The sequence below is a fragment of the Pimephales promelas genome, chromosome 22, assembly GCF_988280905.1.
Source record: "Pimephales promelas chromosome 22, fPimPro1.hap1.1, whole genome shotgun sequence".
Lineage (NCBI taxonomy): Eukaryota > Metazoa > Chordata > Actinopteri > Cypriniformes > Leuciscidae > Pimephales > Pimephales promelas.
The window spans coordinates 29,100,423-29,128,359 of NC_142790.1; the positions used below are offsets into that span (position 1 = coordinate 29,100,423).

The following is a 27,937-nucleotide window of genomic DNA, read 5'->3' on the forward strand; positions in this document are numbered from 1 at the left end:
TGATTGGCTTAAACCAGACAGATGTATGAATATTAATGAGTAGCATCAGGAAGGTTACTAAGCAACGTGCTCATGTACTAATCAATATTCATGAGCTTCGCTCAGTAGTATGATGTTCGTACGTCGCAGTACATGATGGGTTTGATTCAGAGCGTGTTTGCTGCAGAGAGCGGGTATCACGTGCACGCGGTGAGTGCGACATTAACGGCTGTTTTAGTCACTATTGCATTTAGTTAGACATCGAGTCTGAGGAATCAGGTTTGAAGTGTGTTTCATAGTGTCACAGCATTTAAAAATCCAAAATCTAGGGATGTGTAATGGTTTCTTCGAATTTTATGTTTATTAGAGTAATCATCGGAATATTGTCACTTGGAAAAATAGGGGTCTTAAAATTCTATAGTATTTTCCGATGGCAAACTTTTGTTTGTCATAATTTTGACTTTTTAATCTCTTATTTATAAGTATGGCATAATATTTTGACTGATCTTATAATATGACTGACTTATGAGAATGCACAATATATTGGCCAGTGGCCACCATATATCCGTAACGGCCCTATAAGAAAATTTATATTATATCCAATAAATAATGGATAATTTCTTTCAGCTGAGACGCTTCAGATGTTCAAAATGATGGTTTTGAATTGATTGAAATATGATTGGAATCACGTCAAAAAAAGAAAATAGATTTAAGTGCGATGTGCAGCGCAAGTCTGTCATATAAGCTCCATAAAATTATTATGAGAACGTTATAATTGAGTGCTTGGAACACGCGACTTTTAATGGTGAGACTTTTGTTTTGTAGTCAGGCTCTCTCAAAAATTATACAAAAAAATTGGATTTGTATTTATCGGCCAATATATTAGTTATCGGCTTTCAAATAGAAAGAGTTATCGGTTTTGACCAAAATGTTCATATGGTCCATATTCTTCATAATTATGATTTACACACCCATCATGTGGTGAAAACGAGCTTTCTTCCATAATATTCCGCTTTAATTCCCAGATCCAGGAGAATTCTCCCGCAGAGCGAGCCGGCCTGGAGCCCTTCTTTGATTTTATTTTGTCTATTGGACACACCCGACTGGTGAGATCTAAACTCCATTTCAGGCGCGTTACACTAAAAATGATGAGTCACAACCAGAAGTCAGAAATCATAATGATGGTGATAATCTGAAGATCTCCTTGCATACGTTATGCTCTGATGTCAAACTGAGAGCCTAAAGTGTGTGTGTGTGTTATCAGAATAAAGAAAGCAGCACGCTGAAGGACCTCCTGAAGGCAAACGTGGAGAAGCCGGTGAAGCTGGAGGTCTACAGCAGTAAAGTGATGAGGATCCGAGAGCTGGAGGTCGTGCCCAGTAACATGTGGGGCGGTCAGGGTTTACTGGGAGCCAGCGTCCGGTTCTGCACGTTCCAAGGGGCCAATCACAACGTCTGGCATGTGCTGGTGAGCTACAAAATGTAATCGGCAGAGTCCTGTTCAAAGTTTTTTTATTGAACGCAACTTTGCAAAAACAATTACTATACGATGGAATATATTCCAAAAGTTTCAGACCCCTATTGAAAATAATTTTTTTGTCTAATTTAATCATTAATAATAATAATAAAATAAAATAAATTGTTTAAAAAATACAGTGACGCTTTATAATAAGGTCTCATTTATTAACATTCATTAATGCATTAACTGACAAACTAACAATGAGCAATATATATATTTACAGCATGTATTAATGATTATTATTATTAATGCTAGTTAATAGAAATATGCATGTTAGTTTATATTGCGTGTTCTAAATTTAAAAGATAGCATTTGATCTTTAAAATGTATTAATAAATGTTGAGATTAATGAACAATGATTAATAAATGCTGCTTATTCTTAGTTCATGTTATCTAATGTACTAAAAGTTCAAATTTGCATTTTTGCAGTTTACATGGAGATGATAAACAGCGTTTTTAGTTGAAAACTGAAAAATATCATTTTTGTATTGATTTACAGCGTTTTGAGTAAAAAAGTCCCTTTGTAGTCAATAATTGTATCCCTTAAAACTCATCGTTGATCACCAAAATGACATATTTACAAAAACAAAAAAAATCCTTGAAAAATAAATGGGAAGTTATTCCGATTCAAGATTACCATGATTCAAAATAATAATAATAATGATGTGCAAAGATGAATAATTCAGAGTAAAACCAGAGTAACATGCCTTGGTGTAATGATGTTTCAGGATGTGGAAGGGAATTCTCCCGCTGAACTGGCGGGACTGAAGCCGTATTCGGATTACATTGTTGGCGCCGATCAGGTGCTGCAGGAAGTAAGATGCGTTTATCAGCTGATCGAAGCCGGTTTGGATGCATTTGAATATGAAATCACACTGGCCGTTGATTTTTGCAGTCGGAGGACTTCTTTTCGCTGATCGAGGCGTCTGAGGGGAAAGCGCTGAAGCTGCTGGTGTATAACACACGCTGGGACCGCTGTCGGGAGGTGATGATCACTCCTAATGCAGCGTGGGGCGGAGAGGGAAGGTATTTCATCAGCACAACTGGCTAATACAGTCAATTACAGTCCAACTTTTTCATTTGACATCACTTTTTGTTCTGATATTGTCGTACACATCACTCAATAATCATAGAGAATTGTATTCATAGTGCCCCCGTTATGCTGTTTAAAAGGTCTATTGTAAACGAGTCTTCTACGACCGGCTAACATGCAAACAAGGTCAAAAAACACTTTGATTTCCTCATAATATCCACTCCAGCATCTGCTCTTTTCTCAGTGTCTGAAACGCTTCGATCAAGGATTCGGTCTCTCTAAACCCCGCCTCTCTGACAGCTACTCGCTCTGATTGGTCAGACCACCCAGTCTGTTTTCATTGGTCAGATGGCCCAGTCTCTTGTGATTGGTCTACTCTGCACTGATTGGTCAGATGACACAGTCTGTTTTGATTGGTCTACTCTGTTTGGTCAGACGGCCCAGCAAAGAAACGCTCTTCACCGACAGCCAATGAAAACCATATACTGGCATTATGCAAATTAGTTACAAACATACGTAGATTCAAACAGGAAGACTGGAATTAGACGACTCGCTTCAGGAAGTTCAGAATCAGTTCTTAGTTTTGGGAGACGATAACTTTATCTTTGAAACTTTGCAGACCTTTAACACTCACAGACAGCTTTATCACACACTACATGAAAAGCAATATCCCAAAAAGCATAATAGGGGCACTTTAAACAACATGTATTTGTTCTCTCAGTCTCGGTTGTGGCGTGGGGTTTGGGTACCTGCATCGAATCCCCATGCGTCCGTTCGCATCAGATCAATACCAGAATGCATCTGCAACATCTGGAAACCAAGAGGACAAAAACTGGTCTAAGGTAGATCTACAGAAATCTCACAGGAAACATCACTCAGAAATGCAAAGAAAAAAAATCATATTTAGGACAATTATGGCTTCAAATTTAAGATTTTCTTTTGCAATTTCGGGGCAAAATATGTTCATAAGATTCCTCATCATATCTGTATTATAGAAGCTTGTTTCTGCCACAGAATAAAAAAAGAAAAAAGGTAATATATCTCACATTTCTGACATTTTCTGGCAATTGTGAGTTTTATAACTTGCAATTCTGACCTTTTTTCTCTTTTTTGCAAAATAAACTTATTCTTGAAAATAAACTTAATTTTCTCTTTTTATGGGAAAAGTCTGAATTTTGAGAGGTAAACTTGTAAATTAAAAAAGTTTATTACTTTCATCTCACAAGCCTGACATTTTTTTTCCTCCACAATCCTGAGAGAGTCCGAATTACAATATATAAACTCACAAATCTGACTTTTTTTTCACAATTGCGAGTATTTAATCCACAATTTCTGAGGGGGGAAAATAATCAGAAATGTGACGTATAATTGAGGTCATTTATATTGAAGTATAAAGTCAGAATTGTGAGATACAAATAAGTGAAAACATTATCTTCCATAATATTACATAAAGCTCTACATTCAAAAATAAAGGTGAAATGATGTTTGTCTTACTCCAGTCATTGTCAGATCGTGAGCGTGGCGTGACGGAAGACGCCGGTGAAGGGTTTGTTCAGGACGAAGCGTCAGCATCATCTCCAGGTCATAACAGGGGTCTCTCTCACACACACACACACTGGAACATGATATTACACGACTTTAAGGTTTTCAAGGAGTTCAATCAGAGATCTCACTCATCAAACAATATCTATATTATCTTTCAAATTCTAAAAAAGGTAAATAGATAAACAAAAATAAATCAAGTGCAGCGGATGCAAAGACTGCGGAAACTTTCAGCATTGAAATGACACCATGACAAAGATATCGCTTTCCTAATTAAAACGGATTTTCTTCTCTTATGAATATATAATTGAACTGAAGAATTAAAGATGTATCATATACTTGTATAATATTTATGAGCAATATCACACTCATAGGCAAGCCACGCGAAATGCCTCTATATCAGACGAGCTGCAGCTTCATTTTGACTGTTTTATCAATTAAAATTAATAATAATTTAAACACTTTTTTAAGTACCTTTTCATAAATGTCTGTTTTCAAGAGTTTTCCGGGACCTAAACCCAATACATCAAGCATGTTATAATCATACACCACTTCAAATCACACAGATTTATCCTCTCACATGATAAAGATAATCAGAATAAACTCATATATGCTGGAAAACAGTTCAACAGTAGATTCAACTTTAAGCAGAATATGTTCAACACATTAAAACCAGTTTGTTTTTGGCAGACACGACCGCTGTGGATCTCTCCGCACGCTCTTCCTCTTTGCCTGTGGATGATGATGATGATGACAACAGTGAGGACGTGTCTGCGTTAAGTGAGCATCAAAACACCACAGTAAATGATCTTAGTGTTCATACGGTCTCTCCTCACGTGCCACATTACTCCTCCTGAAGGTCGTCCTGAAGACAGCGTGATGATCTCGGTTCAGAAGAGTCTGCGCTGAACAAACGCCACCATCTTTAACGTGGAGCTGAAGGATGAACCCCTCACATGAGCACCAGCTGAGGTTTCAGGAGCCTGCTGGGATAGAGTTGAGCAATTCTATTGAAGCGCCGGTGAACGTCTCTGAAACTAGAGCGCTGACATGCAAGATTACACAGAAACAGATGCTTTAAAGTGCCGTTTCTGTTTGCACACATATATACTCATGCTTTATAAAATAGAGAAACCACTTGAATATCAGGATAAAATGTCTATATCTATATATGCACACACACATATGTATAATATTATGCATACAGGTATTGGATAAGAAGCCAGCCTGTGTAAAGATAAGCGTTTTGCATTGTGACATTATTTTCATGACACAATTGCACTTTAAAGTTAAATTTACATTATTTTCAGTGGTGATTCTATGTAATATCTCAGGAAAGCGGCTGGAGCTCATCGTCATCAATGTGTTGGACAAATCCATTAAATGCTGTTGACCGAATTTCTCTGAATACACACACACACACAAATAAATAAATATATATATATATATATATATGAAGAGTTCAGATGCAAAAGCCTCTAAATGCCATTTGAAATTTTCTTCTTTAATGATGATTTTTATCAAACTTGTATATTTAAGTTCAGCAATTTCACTTAAATAACAATTAATAGGTAATTATCATTGCCATTTAAGTGAAATCACTGAACTTAAATATACAAGCTTGATAAAAATGATCATTCTAGAAGAAAATTTCAAATGGCATTTAGAGGCTTTTGCATCTGAACTCTTCATATATATATATATATATACACACACACATAATATAATATATATAGGCCTCTACATACGTTTTATATACACACACACATACTGTTTTAATGCTAAAAAAAAAGTTGGTGCAGAAGTGTCAAGATTAAAGAGAAAATGTAACCTTATTTGACTTTGCTTAATTCTACATTATAATAAAAGGCCAAGAGAAACATACACCAGTGTTAAACATGTCATGCTTACCTCGGAAATATCCACACGATTTTCCACTTCTGAAAATGAGAAATACACAGATGTTAAGGATGCATATCCTCAGTGTATAGTTTCAGAAGTACTAACCTTTAATGCACAGCTATGAGCATCACTCAAGCTCTTATCAGGATAAATCACACACATGTATTAAAGGAGGATTAATACAATCGTTTCAGTTCTTTAATAACCAGATGATCAGTAGTAAAAGGTGAACATCAGGAGGATCGCATTTCAACTCATTCATTATTGGTTCATTTATTAAGCTGTTATTTACCCAAAATATATACTGCATATAATTACAATGAACACAGGAAGCATAAATACAGGGGGTGTAGGCGCATGTTAAAACCTTTCAGAGAGACGTCTCAGTTTTGCCTCTCGATTTAGTTTCTATAATTATCATCCTATTTGTCTTTAAGACCAAATATGTACATTTTGCTAGAACACTGTGCAAAACTTTGTATGATTGACAAACGTTTGCAGAACAGTTTTAGTTTTGCATAAATTAAAAACATGAACAGAGACTGCCATCTAGTGATGTCATCCTTCAATGTTCATAGCTTTTTATATTATATATATATTCATTTATTTTTGTATATTTTCAGCAAACAGTCGTATCAAAGAATAATTCATCCAAAAATGAAAATCGTCATTTGGTTTTGAACCGATATGCTGTTATTTTTGAAGAATCTTCATGCAGCTCTTTTCTAGATAACAGCAGCATACATTAATTTATTAAGAAATTCAACAAATGCATAAGAATTTTCCATTTTGGAAGAATTATTCCTTTTAAAAAAAACTATTTCCACTTATAATGTTACGAGTATTTCCTCTCTCTGCACTTCTGTCGTCATATTTGACATGAAAAGCACCTTTTTGAAGATAACATACGTTTTCTTAAAAAAGAAAAAGTAAATAAAAACCTCCTAATCTCCAACTCAAGTTCAAGTTGACTACAAAATAATTACAATATATGTACAAAAATGGATGCATTGATGATCACAGCATGTTAGTGAGAGAGATGCATCATGGGAGTTTTATCAAACGTTGTGATAGTTTTAGAGCCGGTCCAGACGCAATCCTCAGCTCAGACTTGGTTTTCCGGTCACGCCGCGAGAGGGATCCGATGACGTCATTGGCAACAAACATCACTGGAATGTTAAATGAGAAGAGGGGAGGTAATAACAAAACCAAAGCAACTCGGACATGTTCAATATGGCATTCGCCAAGAGAAACGAATTAAACCTAACGGGTGAACAAACAGGTGAACTCAAACTCCATGTCACGTCTTTGAGCGTTTCTCCACAGACCTCCCGCTCGTTTCCACTGGGATAAACGTGTGTGACGCAGACGGCCTGATGATCTAGACGTCAGACAGAACCAGGAAGTGCAGGTGAGCGTGTGCTTTGAATGTGAAGTGTTGGGAGTGATGGATCCGATGCGAGTTTCACGTGGATTTCTGCCGGTAATGAAGCGTCAGGTCGCCGCCGCTCTTCCAGATGAAGTGCTTCACCGTCCGCAGGTCCATGTTGGGGTCCAGAACCTTCCCAAAGCAATGCAACAAGTCAGAAAGATGCATTTACACACCGGGATCTGAGATCTAGGAGATTTCACTAGATAATTAGGAAAATAACTAGCATTTAGCAAGTGTCTTGGTCTGATTAGCACATATGCGCCAGTATTACTGATGATCTCCTAGTTGATATTGAAGTATAAAAAAAAAACATGAATACCAATAGGGATGCGCTGATATGAACATTTTGGCCGAGAGCGATAATTCTTTATATCTGATAACCGATATTTTGGCTGATAAATCTAATTCCAAATTTTTATATTATTTTTGAGAGCCTGATTAGAAAAATTTAAGTCTCACCATTGAAGCCGTGTCCCAAAAACAAAAAATAACGTCCTCATAATAATTTTATGTAACCGATATGACCTTGCGCTGCACATGAACTGTATTTTCCTTTTCAAAGTGATTTCAATCATATTTCAAGCAATTCAAAACCATTGAACTGTTGAACATCTGAAGTGTCAGTTGAAGTGAATAATACATTATTTATCGGCTTTAACATATTGGCCAAATTGTCTTATCGGGCCGATAATGATAACATTAAAAAGGATCATATATCGGACGATACCGTTATGTTGGCTGAAATATTGTGCATCCCTAAATACCAATCTTTCAACATCAGAAAGCTAAACTATAGCGATATATAGCCAATCTTGTTTGTATTGATTCCAATATTTAACTATATTATTGCCCAGCTCTGATCTGCTAAATTCAACTATAAGGCACAAAGACATTAAGATATTATAAACATGAACATTAGGGATGCACAATATTTCAGCTACCATATCATCGGTATCGGCCGATATATGATCATTTATAATGTTATCGGTCGGTATCGGCCAATATATGATCATTAATAATGTTATCGGTCAGTATCAGCCGATATATGATCATTTATAATGTTATCGGCCGATATATGATCATTTATAATGTTATCGGGCCGATACATGATAATTTATAATGTTATCGGCCGATATATGATCATTTATAATGTTATCTGCCGATATATGATCATTTAGCATGTTATCGGGCCGAAACATGATCATTTATAATGTTATCGGCCCATATATGATAATTTATAATGTTATCGGCCGATATATGATCATTTATAATGTTATCGGCCGATATATGATCATTTATAATGTTATCGGGCCGATACATGATAATTTATAATGTTATCGGCCGATATATGATCATTTATAATGTTATCGGCCGATATATGATCATTTATAATGTTATCTGCCGATATATGATCATTTAGCATGTTATCGGGCCGATACATGATCATTTATAATGTTATCGGCCGATATATGATCATTTATAATGTTATCGGCCGATATATGATCATTTATAATGTTATCGGCCGATATATGATCATTTATAATGTTATCGGGCCGATACATGATAATTTATAATGTTATCGGCCGATATATGATCATTTAGCATGTTATCGGGCCGATACATGATCATTTATAATGTTATCGGCCGATATATGATCATTTATAATGTTATCGGCCCATATATGATAATTTATAATGTTATCGGCCGATATATGATCATTTATAATGTTATCGGCCGATATATGATCATTTATAATGTTATCGGCCGATATATGATCATTTATAATGTTATCGGGCCGATACATGATAATTTATAATGTTATCGGCCGATATATGATCATTTATAATGTTATCGGGCCGATACATGATAATTTATCATGTTATCGGCCGATATATGATAATTTATAATGTTATCGGCCGATATATGATCATTTATAATGTTATCGGCCGATATATGATCATTTATAATCTTATCGGGCCGATACATGATCATTTATAATGTTATCGGCCGATATATGATCATTTATAATGTTATCGGCCGATACATGATCATTTATAATGTTATCGGCCGATATATGATCATTTATAATGTTATCGGCCGATATATGATCATTTATAATGTTATCGGTCGGTATCGGCCAATATATGATCATTAATAATGTTATCGGTCAGTATCAGCCGATATATGATCATTTATAATGTTATCGGCCGATATATGATCATTTATAATGTTATCGGCCGATATATGATCATTTATAATGTTATCTGCCGATATATGATCATTTATCATGTTATCGGGCCGATACATAATCATTTATAATGTTATCGGCCGATATATGATAATTTATAATGTTATCGGCCGATATATGATCATTTATAATGTTATCTGCCGATATATGATCATTTATCATGTTATCGGGCCGATACATGATTATTTATAATGTTATCGGCCGATATATGATAATTTATAATGTTATCGGCCGATATATGATAATTTATAATGTTATCGGCCGATATATGATCATTTATAATGTTATCGGCCGATATATGATCATTTATAATGTTATCGGGCCGATACATGATAATTTATAATGTTATCGGCCGATATATGATCATTTATAATGTTATCGGGCCGATACATGATAATTTATAATGTTATCGGCCGATATATGATCATTTATAATGTTATCGGCCGATATATGATAATTTATAATGTTATCGGCCGATATATGATCATTTATAATGTTATCGGCTGATATATGATCATTTATAATCTTATCGGGCCGATATATGATCATTTATAATGTTATCGGCCGATATATGATCATTTATAATGTTATCGGCCGATATATGATCATTTATAATGTTATCGGGCCGATACATGATAATTTATCATGTTATCGGCCGATATATGATAATTTATAATGTTATCGGCCGATATATGATCATTTATAATGTTATCGGCCGATATATGATCATTTATAATCTTATCGGGCCGATACATGATCATTTATAATGTTATCGGCCGATATATGATCATTTATAATGTTATCGGCCGATACATGATCATTTATAATGTTATCGGCCGATATATGATCATTTATAATGTTATCGGCCGATATATGATCATTTATAATGTTATCGGTCGGTATCGGCCAATATATGATCATTAATAATGTTATCGGTCAGTATCAGCCGATATATGATCATTTATAATGTTATCGGCCGATATATGATCATTTATAATGTTATCGGTCAGTATCAGCCGATATATGATCATTTATAATGTTATCGGCCGATATATGATCATTTATAATGTTATCTGCCGATATATGATCATTTATCATGTTATCGGGCCGATACATAATCATTTATAATGTTATCGGCCGATATATGATAATTTATAATGTTATCGGCCGATATATGATCATTTATAATGTTATCTGCCGATATATGATCATTTATCATGTTATCGGGCCGATACATGATTATTTATAATGTTATCGGCCGATATATGATAATTTATAATGTTATCGGCCGATATATGATAATTTATAATGTTATCGGCCGATATATGATCATTTATAATGTTATCGGCCGATATATGATCATTTATAATGTTATCGGGCCGATATATGATCATTTATAATCTTATCGGGCCGATACATGATCATTTATAATCTTATCGGGCCGATACATGATCATTTATAATGTTATCGGGCCGATATATGATCATTTATAATCTTATCGGGCCGATATATGATCATTTATAATGTTATCGGCCGATATATGATCATTTATAATGTTATCGGCCGATACATGATCATTTATAATGTTATCGGCCGATATATGATCATTTATAATGTTATCGGCCGATATATGATCATTTATAATGTTATCGGCCGATATATGATCATTTATAATGTTATCGGCTGATATATGATCATTTATAATCTTATCGGGCCGATACATGATAATTTATAATGGTATCGGCCGATATATGATCATTTATAATGTTATCGGCCGATATATGATCATTTATAATGTTATCGGCCGATACATGATCATTTATAATGTTATCGGCCGATATATGATCATTTATAATGTTATCGGTATCAAGCTGATAAGAAAATTTGGCCGATAAATAATGGATTATTCCATTCAGCTGAGACGCTTCAGATGTTCAACATGATGGTTTTTGATTGCTTGAAATATAATAGGAATCACTTTGAAAAGGAAAACACAGTTCAGTGCAACACAAGTCTGTCATATCGGCTGCATAAAATTATAATCAGAACATCATAATTGTGTGATTGGGACACGGCTTTTAATTGTGAGACTTTTGTTTTTGTAATCAGCCCCTCAAAAATGTAGATTTGTCGACTTTCAAGCATAAAGAATTATCAGTTATCGGCCAAAATGTTCATGTCGATGCATCACTAATTAACATCATGCTTTTCTGTGAAGCTGCTTTGTAACAATGTTGTTCATAATAATCTTTAAACAAAGGCTGCATGTTGAGATTAAAAAACGTTAAATTTCACCGGTACTGCTATGGAAGATGTAACCGCTAATCTGACTGTGTGAAAGCATGTATGTGTTGGTGTGTTCATGGGATATGGTACCTGGTCCTGACAGAGCAGCTCGATCTTCTCCTCCGCTAGCACTGCCATGTCCTCCTCCTCCTTCTGTTCGCTGGGCTTCTCTCCGGTCGAACCGCCCGTCTGAGACTCGCTGTCCAGGTTAATGATCTTCTCATACACATGTTCCATCACCTTCCTCACCTGTAACATGTCACTGGCCGACAACCGATCCCTAAAAACACACGGCTAGTTTTTATTTACATCCAAAACGGCTACTTCCAGTCGCTCCAGACTGAAACCTCACACACACACACACACACACACATACTTCTTTAACGTCTTTGCTCCGGACGATGAATGTGGTTGGAGGTAGAATGGGATTTTGTTGAATTTGGGCATGTTTTTCTGTAGGAGAATTAAAGAAATTTGCTTTAAATAACAGAAAGAAAAAGAAGACATTTGTTGGAGACGTGAACAGGATCTTACGTCCACTGTGATGTCGATGACCCACTGTGGGACCGTCTCGTTGAGTAACATGGACTCAGTTTCTCCACCGGAGTCTCGACACAACAGCCTGCACACACACACACACAGTTCATCACTGAACACCAGCATCTGAAGACGTGATTAAACAGGGACACACACACACACACACCTGAATAATGTCCTTCCTCCCGCTTCCCCGAAGATCACCGGAGTGTGTGGCGGCACCTGAAAATATCCGTTTCCTTTCTGTATCCGGCTCTCGTGTTCACCGTTCACTGAGCAAACACAACAACATATGCCATCATCATCATCATCATCATCATCTGAAGAAGAAATTTACACATATACACATGTGTATATATATATATATATATATCTAATAATTATAAACTTGGATATTATTAAATTTAAATAAATCCAATTACATTAAATCCAAGTTTATAATTATTGTATAATATTAATTATTATTAATATTATATGCACATTTATATTATAATTATTATTGTAAGTAATACATGTATTATATATAGTAAATAACTAATATATTCTAATAAATACAAAAATAATAAATATATGCATACACAGTATAAAGAATTATTAGAATGTATATAACTTGGACATAAATAATATATACTTATGAAATAAATATATATGTATAAATAAATATTTAATTATTAATACATTTAGTTAAATAATATCCAAGTTAATAATTATTGTATAATAATAAGTAATATATATATATATATATATATATATATATATATATATACATACACACATAAACAGACTTATATTATATATATATATATATATATATATATATAAAGATAGATAGTGCTAATAATAGTAACAATATGCTAATTTAAACAAAATAATATATTATTATACCATATATATATATTTTTTTTTTAAATAATTAGCATATATAATAAATGATATTGCAAGTATAAACTTACTAAATAAAATATTTATTTTTGTCAATAAATATATATTTATTTTATACTATTAAAAATGATAATCCGTGTTTTAGATGAGGGAAGTGTTTTTACCGCTCCCATGATTCAGCTCGCTCTCCTCGTCCATGGGGTTGACGTGTGTGCGAGGCCAGTACTCCAGCAGAGCCTGAAGCAGAAGGCCGCCCAGATTCACTGCGCCACAACAAACACATCATCACACCATCAGGATTTACTGTCACCATAAACATAAGCCTCTGGAGGGCGCTCTCACGTTTAGGGTCGGATCCGTCAGGACTGGAGAATCCAGCGTCTTTAGCAGAAACCCAGGCCGCAAAACAGTCGCTCTCGTCCAGCGTTATCGTCAACATCTGTCGATCAAAAGCCAAAATAATATGTAATATGGGAATAATATGGAATTTTAACTAGAAAACCTCTTGCACAAAATAAATTCAATCACCTTCATCAAGGACTTGTATATAACATGTATGTTAATTTTCAAAAAACATCGTTCTGCATTGACTTACCCCCGTCTTCAGATCCACTGAAAACCAGTTCGGCACATAAACCATCTTGAACCTTTTCTTGATCTCTTCATCAAACTCCATCTTCCCCAAGTCTTCAACTTTACAAGCCTGACGAACATCAGAAAACAAACCAGTTACACGACAACTAGCAATCCAATCAATCGATGAATATAACCGTTAATCTACCACCGTACCTTAAGCACATCCCAGTACGCCACATTATTGTTGGTGTCTTTGGTCAGAATGTGTCTTTTGTCATTCAGAATGTGGCACTGAATTATACTGGCGCCACCTAGAGGTCAAGACATCAAACCAACATGCTGAAGATACGGCTTAAAGCTGATCATCATACACATTCCAAGTCATTTTAATGTTTGTTTCGCTGGATGATACAGCACCATAGCTGTGTGTAAACAGCATAACAAGAATACAATGACCCAACTCAAGACTGAAGTCGTACCTTTGATAACCTGTTCGGGCTGCGTGTACAGTGGCGTCAGCGGCGTGCTGCAGTCGTTATCATAATCTCCAGACGCTCGGAAATTATGGATTCCCTTCAGAGACTGAAACAGAAGATTTGACAAGAATTATGATAATTAGACGATATTTTTCTGTGTGTGTATTGTGTCGTACGCTGGCAGGTTTAGGACTGACTCCAAAAGTCTTTGGTATTCTTCATATTGTGTGTGTTGGTCAGCTCACAGCAGTGACAGAAATCATCTTTTCCAATAAGTTTCAATTGATTTGAACCTTTAAATGGGCATTTTTACCTTTATAAAGCCATTTTTTCTAAGCTAAATAAACGTATGCATCATCTTTTACGTTTAATGAATAAATTAAATTAGAATACACTTCAAAAATGCTTTTATTGCTTAGTATTTTTGTCGTTTCCAGTGCAAATATCTAAAAGTTCTTAAATCAAGATGCATTTACTAGATGAGTAAAATGACATAAGGCATTATGTCCTGTTTTCCACGGGAATAAATCAAAATTAAGCGAGTTTTTGCTTAAAACAAACAATTATCTGCCAATGGGGAAAGAAAAATAATCTTAAAGGAGTAGTTCACTTTAAAAAAAAAAACAAAAAAACTTTTGCTGATAATTTACTCGCCCCCGTGTCATCCAAGATGTCCATGCCAAAAAATGAAGGTTTTTGATGAAAACATTACAGGATTTTTCTCCATATAATGGACTTCAATGGGGTCCAAACGGTTCAAGGTCCAAAAGACAGTTTCAGTGCAAACTGTTCAAAGGGCTTTAAACGACACCAGACGATGAATAAGGGTCTTATCTAGCGAAACGATCGCTCATTTAAAAAAAAAAAAGTCAGGCCTAAACCAGCCATGGCACCAGCACAAAAACACAATCAGTAAAATATCATCTAATTATTACCAACAAATCATTGAAAATATCGAGATTCGAGATATTTTTGTCAATATTGCACACCCCTAAAGTATGGTATTAATTTTGATTCGTTCAAGTCTTAAAAATGACTTAAAAAGCCTTAAATTTGACTTTAAAGAGTGCACAGGAACCCTGAACATGCAACACAAAAGATTACCTTAAAATAACGCCACTGGAGCACATCCAGGGAAAGGCGACACTAAATAATGATCCTCGTGAGTAAACGAGCACGCTGCATAATACTTAAAACTCAGTGTGTGACGTCACGCCGGACACCAGCTGCACTCACCCATTTATTAACCGTGGACTTCGTGGTGGAAACCCAGATGGCCGAATGCGGATCAGCTGACCTGTCCAGCTCCATCTGTAAGACACCCAAGCACATTCACACCTCAGTGACTGTACTTTTCGTAGTCCACAGCTGGCGCAGGGGTTTGAGGTCTACAGAGATCACTTTATTTTTCAATCTTAAAATGAATCTTTATTGAAAGTGGATCATATATGTAGTTGAAACTCCAAATGTAAAAGATTTTTTGAATTTGGTGCCCTAGAGTAAAAGAAAATGCTGTACTTTTTAGCAAATTTAGCATTGCTATGAAAACAAGCAGAGACGCTCCAGAATGTGTTCATTCGTGACAGAGGTGGGCGGAGTTATGCGGTTTGACTGACAGTTTGAGCAGCCAATGGAGCTACGAGATCTTTTTAATACTTTTCATTGCTTAAATATTTGCAAAACCCACAGACAGATGTAAAGAGTGACCAATAGTAATGATTTATGAAAACCAATTAAAATGCCGAAAAACATGGAGATACGAGATTTCCACCCTAACAGTGACAATAAAACTTTTGATTGTGGACTTCAGACGATACGTTTTACTATTCTCCTCTATCTTTATCCTGTTAATATTGTACATAAACATACCTGACCACAAAACTAACTTCTATTTTAATAACCGTGTGGAAAAACCTATAACATACCAGCTTACCATCCAGCTCTAATCTAATATACACATAAAGTTTGTTAGTTTACATGAATCTGACCAATAAATAAGAAGCTCTTGTATGTGACCGTCACACCTTCAGCACAGGCGCTTTCTCCTCACAGATCAGCACCCGGATGTCAGGATTGCGCAGGTCTGTGCAGTAGATCTTGCGGTCGCGACCCCCGGAATAAACGTGTGTGAAGGCCTCGTTGACCTGCAGCGCCCAGACGCCCTCATCATGAACGCGGTATGTGGCGATACACCTCTGCTGACCCAGAGACCACAGCCGGATCGTCCCGTCAGAGCTTCCTGAAAGACACTGGACACACACAGAGCAGGGCTGAACACATGCAATCCAGGACTGGCACACTGTGCTGTGCTAATCTAACAGCTGCAAAGTCATTTCGGTGGTAAACAAACTCAGAGTAGGGCGATGCAAGTTTGAGAGGAGCGCCCCCCCCGACAAATTTCGCGAGAATCACGACATGCTTTACGGCAACGATTTAATTTGCATGTTCCCTCGACTCATTGTCAGTGAAAATTGTTTTGGCGAAAAACGCCGATATTTGACCTGGTGTGTACGGCCCTTAAAGGTGCATTGCGCAACTTTTCATGTTAAAAATAGCCGTTTTCTAACCCATACATGCTTAAACAATCGCCTGATGGGCTGAATGAGCCCTTCTTTGATCACTGCGATCGCCTCTATAACCCTGTATAGTGAAATATATAAGAGGGATTCGGGCTCGAATCTGAGACTGGGCGTGACGTCATGCGCGTTCACGCTCGCCTGGCTATGTCTGGCAGGTTCGTGTAGCTATTCGCCGCCGTTCTCCGTATCAGAGAAGACAACTCGAGCGACACAACTCTAGTCAGCTTTCCACAAAAGTAGACGATGGATTCAAAGGGGCTGTTTACACCTGGTCACTTCATGTGTTTTCTGTGATCGGATAGCTATTCGATCGTGAAAAGACCAGGGTGTAAATGCCCTCCGAAACGCATTCGAGACGGATTTGAATTCGATCGCTCAAACCACTTGAGGACGTGGTCTGTGCCGTATTCCAGACGAAACTGGACAAGTGTAAATGCATCTGGTTGTTGAAACCAAGCTATATGTAATGATATTTTAGTCATATATGACGACGCGCATCACCTGAGCAGCTGAGCTGAGCCCCTTCATCAAGCGCCGCAATCTATCGCAAATCAAAGTGAATTAGTGAAAGTAAGTCGCAGACGCTTAACACTACCATCTTCATTAAAAGTAAAGAAATGAAATGATCTTACCAGTTCTGTTGCCGATCTCTCTTATTGCTGTCTTTGCTGATTTTGAAATTAGCCGATGATTAATAAAATCCAGCTCATATCTGTTGCTTTCGGTGACGTGCACTTCATTAAATCTGTATATGGCGCGGAAAGAGACCGGCTTGTAGCTCATTACAAACCCCAACGCAAACTCCACGTGAGACAGAAAATAAAACTTCTGTCTGTCCAGTGCCATGCGTCGGAATAAGACGAGAGTCAACATCGGGAAGCTTTCAACAAACGGAGAGATCTCCGGTCGTCTCTAGGGCTCAAACGGGTCATAGCCTATACAAAGTGATAACTGAACGTGTTTCCATAATAATTCAATCATAAGTGGATACAGTAAGCACAGGGAGATAGATGGAAACAAAAACCGAAGTTTTCTACTACCCCCGTTTCCCCCTCTCACACAAGTGTGTAATTTACTCGAATGCCTTTCCTTTCATATATTTTAAATGACTTGCAGATTTATTACTGTATTACCTCATTATGACTGTAACAAAAGATGTGTGCCGCACAGTGTGCGGCTGATGCTCCTTAGTTATGAACAGCTCGTGCAAACGTGCGTATGTGTGTGTGTGTTCCTCCATGAACGCGCACAGCTCTGGTTGCAGTTTCGCTTGTCGCCAGAGGGGGCGTAGTTCTGCAAAAACTCAGAGACTTGCGTTTAGCTCCTTTAAAGGAGTACTCTTTTGAAAAAACTTTTGCTGATAATTTACTCACCCCCGTGTCATCCAAGATGTCCATGTCTTTCTTTCCTCAGTCGAAAAGAAATTAAGGTTTTTGATGAAAACATTCCAGGATTTTTCTCCATATAATGGACTTCAATGGGAACCAAACGGTTCAAGGTCCAAAAGACAGTTTCAGATGCAGCTTCAAATGTCTTTAAACGACACCAGACGATGAATAAGGGTCTTATCATGCGAAACGATCACTTATTTTAAAACTTATTCAAAAATGTAACTTTTCTAAGGACAAATGCTAGCCTTGCTCTATTCTGTGAGGCGCGTTTGTAACGTCACGTAATCGTCAAAATCGTCCGACATCGTTGTTTTACCTTTTAATTCCTTTTTTTGTAAACGGCGTTTGAGTTGGTTTGCACGTTCAACCTATGCGTTCAACTTGTAAACATTGACTCTGTACTTCCGGCTACGTCCCCCGTGACCATTTGAACGTAATTACGTATTACGTGACGTTGCAAACGCGCCTCACAGAATAGAGCAAGGCTAGCATTTGTCCTTAGAAAAGTTACATTTTTGAAATGAGCGATCGTTTCGCATGATAAGACCCTTATTCATCGTCTGGTGTCGTTTAAAGACATTTGAACAGTTTGCACTGAAACTGTCTTTTGGACCTTGAACCGTTTGGTTCCCATTGAAGTCCATTATATGGAGAAAATCCTGGAATGTTTTCATCAAAAACCTTAATTTCTTTTTGACTGAAGAAAGAAAGACATGGACATCTTGGATGACATGGGGGCGAGTAAATTATCAGCAAAAGTTTTTTCAAAAGTGAACTAATCCTTTAAGATTGGTGTGAATAAGATTGAACATGCGTTGTTAAACTATTGAAATAATAACCTCAATTATGAGTAGGGTTGGGTATCGATTCAATTTTAACGATTCTGATACCGATTCCGATTCCGCTTATCGAATCCGGTTCTTAACGATTCTTGGTTTCGATTCCAGTATTTATTGGAGAGAAAAAGGAGAGCAAATACTCTTGAAATGCGCGTGTCTTATCAAATACCCGGTTTTTGGAATTTTGGAACCGGTTCTCGATACCAACCCTAATTATGAGTTGAAGAAAATATGTTGATCGAACCTGAGTTCCATCTCTGTTTAGCAGCAGTGATTTGACGTTGTCTGAATGTCCCTTCAGTTTCATTAGTTTGGCACAGGTCCGCGGGTCCCACACTCTCAGAACCTGAAGTGAGGAAAACAAATCAATTAAATAAAGACAATGCGAAATTATCGGACTCAGAACGTCAGGCAGTTGCTATACATGACAAATATCACAAGAACCTGAAGAATTCAGGGAATTTTTAAGAAAAAGAAAAAACAATATATTGATTTATTATTGCATCTGTACAACCCTGATGTATCATTCAATACATACTGAAACAACACCAAAAACTAACTTTATTTACTCTTAATATGTCCCTGATCAAAAAGGCTGCATAACAATAGTGTTAACCAAAAATGCCTGATTTATCACTAAGACTATGTCAAACCTTTTCAGTGGATCCCGACACTATGACCGTCCCCATCTGATTCATGGCCAAACTGTAGATGGAGTCCTTGTTCCCGCTGAGAGAAGACGCTGTATAGCATAAAGAAAGAGAGATTTATCTTTAAACACAAACTTAAATTCAGGATTCAGTGATTGTTGAACACATATTTTGGATCTACTGATAAAAGCCACCAACCAAAAGTGTCGAGTAACTATTTTTTGGATTGTGATTGCAATAGATCAGTGGTTCCCAACCTTTTCCAACTCGCGGGCGGCCCACACAACCAAACACGCAAGTTTACGCGGCCCACTGCAATAGTTTTTAAACGGATCGACAGATAATGGGTTATCGAGCCCAGAATCGAATCGGCTGCTCTAGCCTTCATGCACAAATATCAGACTGTTGTCCCGTCCATTGCTACGCTCACTGTCAATCATTGCAATTTTGGGAGTTAAAGGGATAGCTCACCCAAAAATGTTAATTCTGTCATCATTTCCCCTCAAGTTGTTCCGAACCTGTATAAATGTCTTTGGTTCTGCTGAACATGAATAAAGATATTTTGACAAATATTTAACTAAACTTTTGGCACTGTACTAGTCTTAAACATTTTTTTTAATGGCCACGAAAGCAACATTTTAGATTCCAGTGGAATTTCAGGGCCAATTTCAATACCACAGCTAAACCTATTCGCCTAACTGATATAAATGTAAAACATTATTAGGCCGTGTGTCCAACGAACCGTTTTTATCCAGCTGAAAACGCTAGACGCCGTGCTTTGGGCGCTTGAGAGCGTTTTGGCAGCGCAGCGTTTTTTCCGTTGAGACGTTTCGTTGCTATGATACAGAATATCCGCAGCAGTTTGAATGTTGTGACAGTTGGTCGGTGTGGTATTAGTCCCACCCCTCCCCCACTGTGATTGGACGCCTGGGTAAAAAGTGACAGTGATGAGCGCTGTTGAACATTTTACAACTCCCAGCGACCAGTAAAAACCGCCGGGCGCTTCAACGTGAAAAAAAAAAACGCTCAGTGCCTCGGTACGCTCATGGCGTTTAAAAAAACGCGGCGCTCCCATTGAAAACAATTTAAAAAATACCCCAGGCGCGTGGAAAAAACGCTTTGGTGGACACACGGCCTTAAAGACAAGTTACAGTAGTTTTCTGGAAGAGACGTCAAATAAAGTAAACAAATGTAAAACACTAAAGTCTTCTCTGTATGAATCAAACATAGATCAACGTACATAAGTTATTCAGTCAAGAACAGAGAATGATTTTTGTGTCTTACGTCACTGAACGCGGATCCACAACACAATACAATGCTGAATAAAGTCGCAGTTTTGTTATTTTTGGACCAAAATGTATTTTCGATGCTTGAAAACATTGTAACTAACCCACTGATGTCACATGACTACTTTGATGATGTCTTTATTTCCTTTCTGGACAAGGACAGTGCACCGTACACACATTTCCAATAGAGGGACTAAATCTAAAATATCTTAAACTCTGTTCTGAAGATGAACATGAGGGAGAGTCGAAAGGATTTTTGGGTGAACTAACCCTTTAAACACCTCTGATTGGCCGTAGCATTCAAGGAATGGACAGATATGTCTGTGATTGGCTACACTGCTCAACCCTGCAAAAGCACAGGAGTGTTAGCCAAAATCATATTATAACAGCTAGGAGACCAACAACTGACATCTTCAAACGGAGATCAGGCTTGACGTAAAGCGCCGGTCAAATAATGTGTAAAGCTAAAATAAGCTAAATAATATAAAGCAACATGGCTGTTTGTTCTCCCACACATGTGAAGACTACCGCTAGCTACTCACTACTGTATCTCCTTGGTCTAGCTTGTCAGACATTGCTGAAGATTTATCCTTACTTGTAGATGAAGAAACATCTGCATTTGTCCTTTTCAGCGACCCTGTTGATAACCATTCATCCATGTTTAAATCTGTTGTTGCCTACAGTATGCAGCAAAAGTATTGGTGGTTTATTCTCAACACAAACGAACAGCGAGCGTAAATAGTGAATACACAGTTACAGTTTCATATTTATTTTTTGTTATATGCAAGTAGACAGTTTCACATAGTAACAATTATTTTTTATTAATAGTAAATGGCGCCCCCTTGCAATATCGTCGCGGCCCACAGGTTGAAAACCACTGCAACAGACCAATAAATGATCATTTAGTCATAACACTTTACAATAAGGTTTTGGAAGCGGCATAACATGAACAATAACATTTGTATTAACTAACATTGATTCACGCTGTAAAACACATGTTTATTATTAGCTAATGCATTAACTAATGAGACCTTATTGTAAAGTGTTACCACCGTTATAATATCAAAAAGTCGATTTTTTTATTGTTCTGCATATCAGTTATTAAACACTTAAAGTCCCCCTGTGGTGTAAATCCAGCTTTTAATGTTGTTTATGTGTGCATGTGCTGTTTTTAATATACTTTAAGACAAAACCTGTGTAAATTCATTCAGTATTTCCTCCTTAAAACTGCAGTGAAAAAACACGCTTTGAAATCGCTGGTGTTTCTGACGTCACAAACCACCTTGTAACCAATCAGATCAACCAGTGGATCTCTGAGTGAGTGAGTGAGTGGAGGCGGGGCTCATTTGCATATTCATAGAACCTCGCATACTAAATGACGCAATGGTGTCGGGTTACATTCAAGATATTTTATATCAAGGACAAAATGCTTAAATATGTAATTTTGGTGATCAAAGAGGAGTTTTAAGGGGTAAAATGATGGACTACAGGGGGACTTTAAATATAATAATCTGTATTGTTATTAAGCCAAAAATCTCAAAAGTAATTGAGAACTCACTAGTGACAGTGTTATTGGATGCGGTCAGTGCTGTGAGTGTGTTCACGTCCCAGAGGAAGATCTGTCGGTCCAGCCCGGCCGAAGCCACCAGCTCTTTGTCTTTAGCATACGCCAACGCCTTCACATAATCCTACATAAACACACACACACAAACACTAATGAAAAAAATTATTCAAATTATTGAAAGTAGAAAACCAGATACAGTTAATAGTGAAATATTATAACAATTTAAAATAGTGTTTTCTATGTGAATATACAGTAAAGTGTCATTTATTCCAGTCTTCAGTGTCACATGATCCTTCAGAAATCACTCTAATATGATGATTTGCTGCTCAAGAAACATCAATGTTGAATGCATGAACAGAAAGTTCAAAAGAACGGCATTTATCTTAATAGAAAGCTTTTGTAACATTATACACAACCGTTCAAAAGTTGGGGTCAATCAAATAAATCCATACTTTTATTAAGCAAGAACGAATTAAATTAATCAAAAGTGACAATAAAGACATTTATAATGTCTTATGACATTTATTTATTTATTTTTACTTTATTTTAAAGGATTTTTCAAGTTAAAACACAAAACAAAAAATGGCTTCGACTACACGCGTCTTATGACATTTATTAATGTCAAAATATTCTATTTCAAATAAATGAAATAAAACTTTCTATTCATCAAAGAATCCAGAAAAAAAGAAAATGGACGTTTCAACATTGATAATAATAATGAATGTTTTTTGAGCATCAAATCAGCGTATTAGAATGATTTCTGAAGGATCATGTGACACTGAAGATTCAGCTTTCATCACAGGAATAAATTACATTTTAAAATATATTCAAATAGAAAAAAGTTATTTTAAATTGTCATCATTGTTTGTTGTCGTTGTATTTTTAATCAAATAAAGAGACTTCTTTAAAAAACATTAAAAATCGTTTTGAACGGCAGAAATAAAGCAATCTTCAGTGCCAATGATAAGGAGTAGAGGAAATAATTACCATAAACGATTAAGGATATCTGGTAAGACTTTACAATAACACATTATATTACAATACATTTATTAATCGTTGGTTAATAAACATACTGTTAGTTCACAGTGCATCAACTAATGTTAACAAATACAACCTTCGATTTTAATAATGTATTAGTAGATGTTGAAATTAATATTAGCTAAAACTAATCAATGCTGTAGAAGTACTGTTCATTATTAGTTTATGTTAACCACTGAACTTTATTGTAAAGTGTTACCGGATCTATACGACGATATGGAAGCAGTTTTTGTTATATCGTTATATTATATCGTTCAAAAATCATCTGCATTTAAACAGCTCAGGATGTTCACGTGGTCTTTTACCGCAGCTCTGATGTCATCAGTCACATGACAGTACCTTGTGCGTTCGCAGCGTTGACATGCAGAAGCCCTTGTGTGCGTTCCAGACCTTCACTGTGGTGTCCGAGGACGCCGAGATCACTGTAGAGACAACACACACACGTGTATATCTGTGCCATACACACACAACAGAGGTCCTGCACCTGTCAGACACACACTCACGTGTTTTCCCGTTGCAGCACAGGACGATGTCATTGACCCAGTCCGTGTGGTGCTCCATCGATGCAATGTACGGATCCTGCTGCAAGACATTTACATTTCATCATTTAGCAGACGCTTTTATCCAACACGACTCGAGGAGAACAGCTGTGAGGAGGTCACATGATCGACGGGCTCACCTTGTGCTGGTTGACGCTCCATATCCTGATGATGGAGTCTCGTCCGGCGGTGAAGAGCCGGTTAAGAGCTGGATCCAGCTGTAGTGCGTTGACTCCATTACGATTATATTTCTCCACCTCGTCTCTGATCACATAGGACACCTGCAACACACACATGCTCAGAGCTAGCCATCTTACCCATTAATCATGCTTTACGATTAATCGCACAGTACTGTACATAAATATAAATGCCAGAACATGCACAGTGATCATGTGTTTGATGCGTCATAATATAGTATTTAAACTTTCTTTAAAATATAAATACCTCAAAACGCAAGGTGTCGAGGCATCTTTTAACATGTTTACATAGATAAACTATGAAAGACATTTTCGGCACACAAGACAAAAATATTTTCACTTAAAATAGGACAAGAATGAGCATCAAACAGAAATAACCTGGCGCGCACAGCTCTTAAAGGGACCACGCCTTATTTCCACTCGTTATTTACGACAGTACATGTACTCTAGGGGTCGCTGTTTGACAAAAACAGAATTCCTACATAGTGTACCTTTAACATCCAGATCAGCCGAATAAGCGAGTGTTGTAAATGCAGTCTGCTGTTGCTAAACTGATTTGATTTTAAACAGTGTCATTATAGGCACATAAAGCCGCAAAAAAGAGAGACTGTTCCCTAGACGGCTTTCTGTGTGACTCAGAGCTGGGCTTTGGATACACCTAAACACAAAAATGTCATATTTTTAGAGTATTCGCGTAAACAGTGGGTTATGTCTTAAGTAAACGTCAGCAGAAAACGTGTGTAACGGTATACTGGATCCGTACATACGCTCTTAAAGTGACAGCAGCCTAATAAACCTGTGATAATCAAACAACAAATGAAATGACAAAGGAAAATCACTCACTGATCTTGACTGAATAACGTCAGTAGCTTTAAAAAGGATGAATCTATATGTAATGTGTGCAGTAAGACTGCTGTGTTATTTTACATTTGATTATTCAATGTTTTGCTGTAGGCTATTACTTATCTGAATACCACTATTAGCACATATTCCTGAAAATAAACTTAAAACTGTTTATTTAACTTGTATTTTAGTTCTGTTATTTGTCTGTTTTCTTTATAATTAGTCTTTTATTGTATTGCTTAAAAATTCCAGTTGTTTTGAGGACATTAATTAACCTAGTATTAGTTTTAGCTGAAGTATCAATGCAAAATTTCACTGATATTTAAAATTACTCACATCATGAAATAAGACTGATCACATCGCCCACCAATAATCGGGATTTCAACATTGGCCAAAAATATTTGTTTATGATTTAATAATTGATTATGATTTCTTTCATGGTACAATAAATCACTCAATGATGGAAAGACATCTGACAATAATACACTGTTTTTGATGCCACTTATGATTCAAGCAGAATAGATTCATGATTTATGATTCACGCAGACCCATTTAGCTTTTTATATAAGTTTTATAAAGTAATAAGAAGCATAAGACTGAAGTAAAATATAGAATTAAAATGTGAGCACGGTATAATGCGTTTAAATGAGGGCATATATATATATATATATATATATATATGATACAGCCTAATATACAAGCCATCTGAGAATAACACTTAAGAAAAGACTCGTTAATTTTATTTCTAGTCCTTTTTTTACTCCTTACTTGTATTCAATTATATATTACACATGACAATAAAATGGAATTTTTTCAGAATGATGAAGCACTTTTTTATTTGATTAAGTTTATTTTAAAAATCCCCACAATTCTGAAGGTTAAGTCATTGTTTATTTGTGTAATTGAGTTATTACTCCATGGCGACTATTAATTTATAGACATTTCTTACTGGAAAGCAAAAACAGCTTAATGACAAACACATGGAAAATGCGTGTACAGCATCAAGGCACGATATAGCAATATACTTATATTTTGAAACCTATAAAAGTTACATACAGTATCTGTAGATCTTCAAATGTTCATTATTGTCATGTACATGGTAACCACGTGACTGTGCTTGTATGGTCATGTAAGTTAGTCCGTAAGCATTTTCCCATATGTTCATCATGTATAAAAGGATTATTGCCATAATGACACGACGTGACCTTACAGAATCGAAATCTGTGCACAAACCAGGCTACATATTTCCATTTGCAGCCAATAACAGTAAACTCCGCCACATCGAATTTATGTTATCATGGGTGGCAGTAAGCTATCCATAAAGACTTAGTATGCAGTATTAGACACCTGACTCAAAACGCCCCAAAATTGCAGTGTGGTAGGCAACACATTATATTTTGAGACACAGCCTGGCCTCCACCTCCCTCTGCGCCACACAAACACACACACGTTTAAAACAACCGATACCACAGCGATCTACAGTGTGAACACTACTATCATTGCACAAATAACACACACACACCACAAGCCCACACGCGAGTGTGAAACAGTCACCTGCACTTTCCTGCGCCCCGCTGCATTCTGCCTGTGATGCGTCGCCATCTTACATGTTGACGCCGTGACGTCACTTCCGTCACGCCAAGAATACCCGCCAGCGCGGGAGCGTGATGTACTGAAGAGCTATGAATACAGTATAAATACGTGCTAGAACATGCAGTTAAATGTTGTGTCGAAATATAGTATAAGAAACATCGTTTTTCTTTGTTTAAAAATAAATACATACAAACGCAAAGTGTCGAGCGTTTTTTTTAATTGCTAAGTTGATAAGATTTTTACAGTTTTTTACAATTGCTGTGACAGATTTTTCAATAATTTTAACAATTTTCCAAAACTCTTAGCACAGTTAGCACTACATCCGTCTGTGTAAGCTATACTACTGCAGTATTTTACATTCGCTATGACAATTTTTTCAATACTTATTTCCTAAACTCTTAACGCACAACACACCTACAACACATAATTGGCAAAATGGTTAATTCCATAGTCAAAAACACACACTGTAAACTCCAACACTAATTTTCAAAAAACAATAATACACTAACACAATAAACTGTCTATCAAAACACGAACACGCGCTCTCTTCCAACAGGGACATTTAGTCAATCATAGCACAATGTCATAAAAACACTACCATGACACTGAATTATTTTATATGTCAGGTCTGCCCTTATACAAAAGACAGTATATTCTATTGATCATAGATTGTTTTGCACTGCAGTTTCTGTTGAAGCCTCTCTACAGATTTGTTTTAGCAAATGTCTGCATTTTGTTTCCTTTGCTGTTGAAATTCAATACAAAAAAATGAATGACCCTTCTCTGAGTAGCAGTGTAGAATGTATGGTTTCTAAAAAAAAGAAGACAGAATTGATGCAGTATGGGCAACAGGACATTTCTGGAAAATAACAAAGTATGCAATAGCTGCCATTTACAGTATTACTACTGTATGTGAAAATACAAAATATACGAACAGAAAAAGCCATCTTTTAATCATCCCGGTCTTCTCTATTTGGCCACATGTTCTCATCCACGTCACACACTT

At 36.5% G+C, this 27,937-nt stretch overlaps 2 protein-coding genes across 6 annotated transcripts; one reads left to right on the forward strand and one right to left on the reverse strand.

Annotated features, from left to right (window-relative positions):
* Positions 1 to 81: 81 nt before the first annotated feature.
* On the forward strand, positions 82 to 5,471 carry gorasp1b (golgi reassembly stacking protein 1b). Of its 2 annotated transcripts, none has more exons than XM_089125996.1 (9): positions 82 to 189; positions 1,005 to 1,163; positions 1,244 to 1,447; positions 2,227 to 2,313; positions 2,394 to 2,524; positions 3,253 to 3,373; positions 4,031 to 4,112; positions 4,764 to 4,853; positions 4,933 to 5,471. In XM_089125996.1, exons 1-9 carry the CDS (start codon positions 133 to 135, stop codon positions 4,980 to 4,982), a joined length of 981 nt encoding a protein of 326 aa, XP_088982122.1. In that variant the 5' UTR covers positions 82 to 132; the 3' UTR covers positions 4,983 to 5,471. The 2 variants fall into 2 exon arrangements, with proteins under 2 accessions (XP_088982122.1, XP_039512253.2); XM_039656319.2 differs by having other exon boundaries at positions 1,005 to 1,085.
* Positions 5,472 to 6,880: 1,409 nt separating this feature from the next.
* Positions 6,881 to 27,034, reverse strand: wdr48a (WD repeat domain 48a). Of its 4 annotated transcripts, none has more exons than XM_039656316.2 (20): positions 26,893 to 27,034; positions 24,439 to 24,579; positions 24,263 to 24,338; positions 24,099 to 24,181; positions 22,716 to 22,845; positions 21,753 to 21,794; positions 19,875 to 19,963; positions 19,466 to 19,567; positions 16,437 to 16,661; positions 15,649 to 15,723; positions 14,416 to 14,518; positions 14,150 to 14,247; positions 13,956 to 14,063; positions 13,703 to 13,799; positions 13,525 to 13,623; positions 12,645 to 12,750; positions 12,476 to 12,563; positions 12,318 to 12,394; positions 12,032 to 12,221; positions 6,881 to 7,536 (listed from the first exon to the last, which is right to left on the reverse strand). In XM_039656316.2, the coding sequence occupies exons 1-20, from the start codon at positions 26,938 to 26,940 to the stop codon at positions 7,441 to 7,443; spliced, it is 2,073 nt and encodes a 690-aa protein (XP_039512250.1). In that variant the 5' UTR covers positions 26,941 to 27,034; the 3' UTR covers positions 6,881 to 7,440. The 4 variants fall into 4 exon arrangements, with proteins under 4 accessions (XP_039512250.1, XP_039512249.1, XP_039512252.1 ...); XM_039656315.2 differs by having other exon boundaries at positions 24,263 to 24,341; XM_039656318.2 differs by lacking the exon at positions 21,753 to 21,794.
* Between the last annotated feature and the right edge of the window lie 903 nt (positions 27,035 to 27,937).

What these genes read in the sequence shown, in the direction of transcription:
- gorasp1b (XM_089125996.1), top strand. Translation starts at nt 133, where the DNA reads ATGATGGGTTTGATTCAGAGCGTGTTTGCTGCAGAGAGCGGGTATCAC. An exon ending in GCGGGTATCACGTGCACGCG is followed by an intron (nt 190 to 1,004) that starts GTGAGTGCGACA and finishes TTTAATTCCCAG; the next exon opens with ATCCAGGAGAATTCTCCCGC. An exon ending in CCGATCAGGTGCTGCAGGAA is followed by an intron (nt 2,314 to 2,393) that starts GTAAGATGCGTT and finishes TGATTTTTGCAG; the next exon opens with TCGGAGGACTTCTTTTCGCT.
- wdr48a (XM_039656315.2), bottom strand. Translation starts at nt 26,940, where the DNA reads ATGGCGACGCATCACAGGCAGAATGCAGCGGGGCGCAGGAAAGTGCAG. An exon ending in TGTCGGGATCCACTGAAAAG is followed by an intron (nt 19,568 to 19,874) that starts GTTTGACATAGT and finishes TCCTCACTTCAG; the next exon opens with GTTCTGAGAGTGTGGGACCC. An exon ending in CGTACTGGGATGTGCTTAAG is followed by an intron (nt 14,064 to 14,149) that starts GTACGGTGGTAG and finishes GATGTTCGTCAG; the next exon opens with GCTTGTAAAGTTGAAGACTT.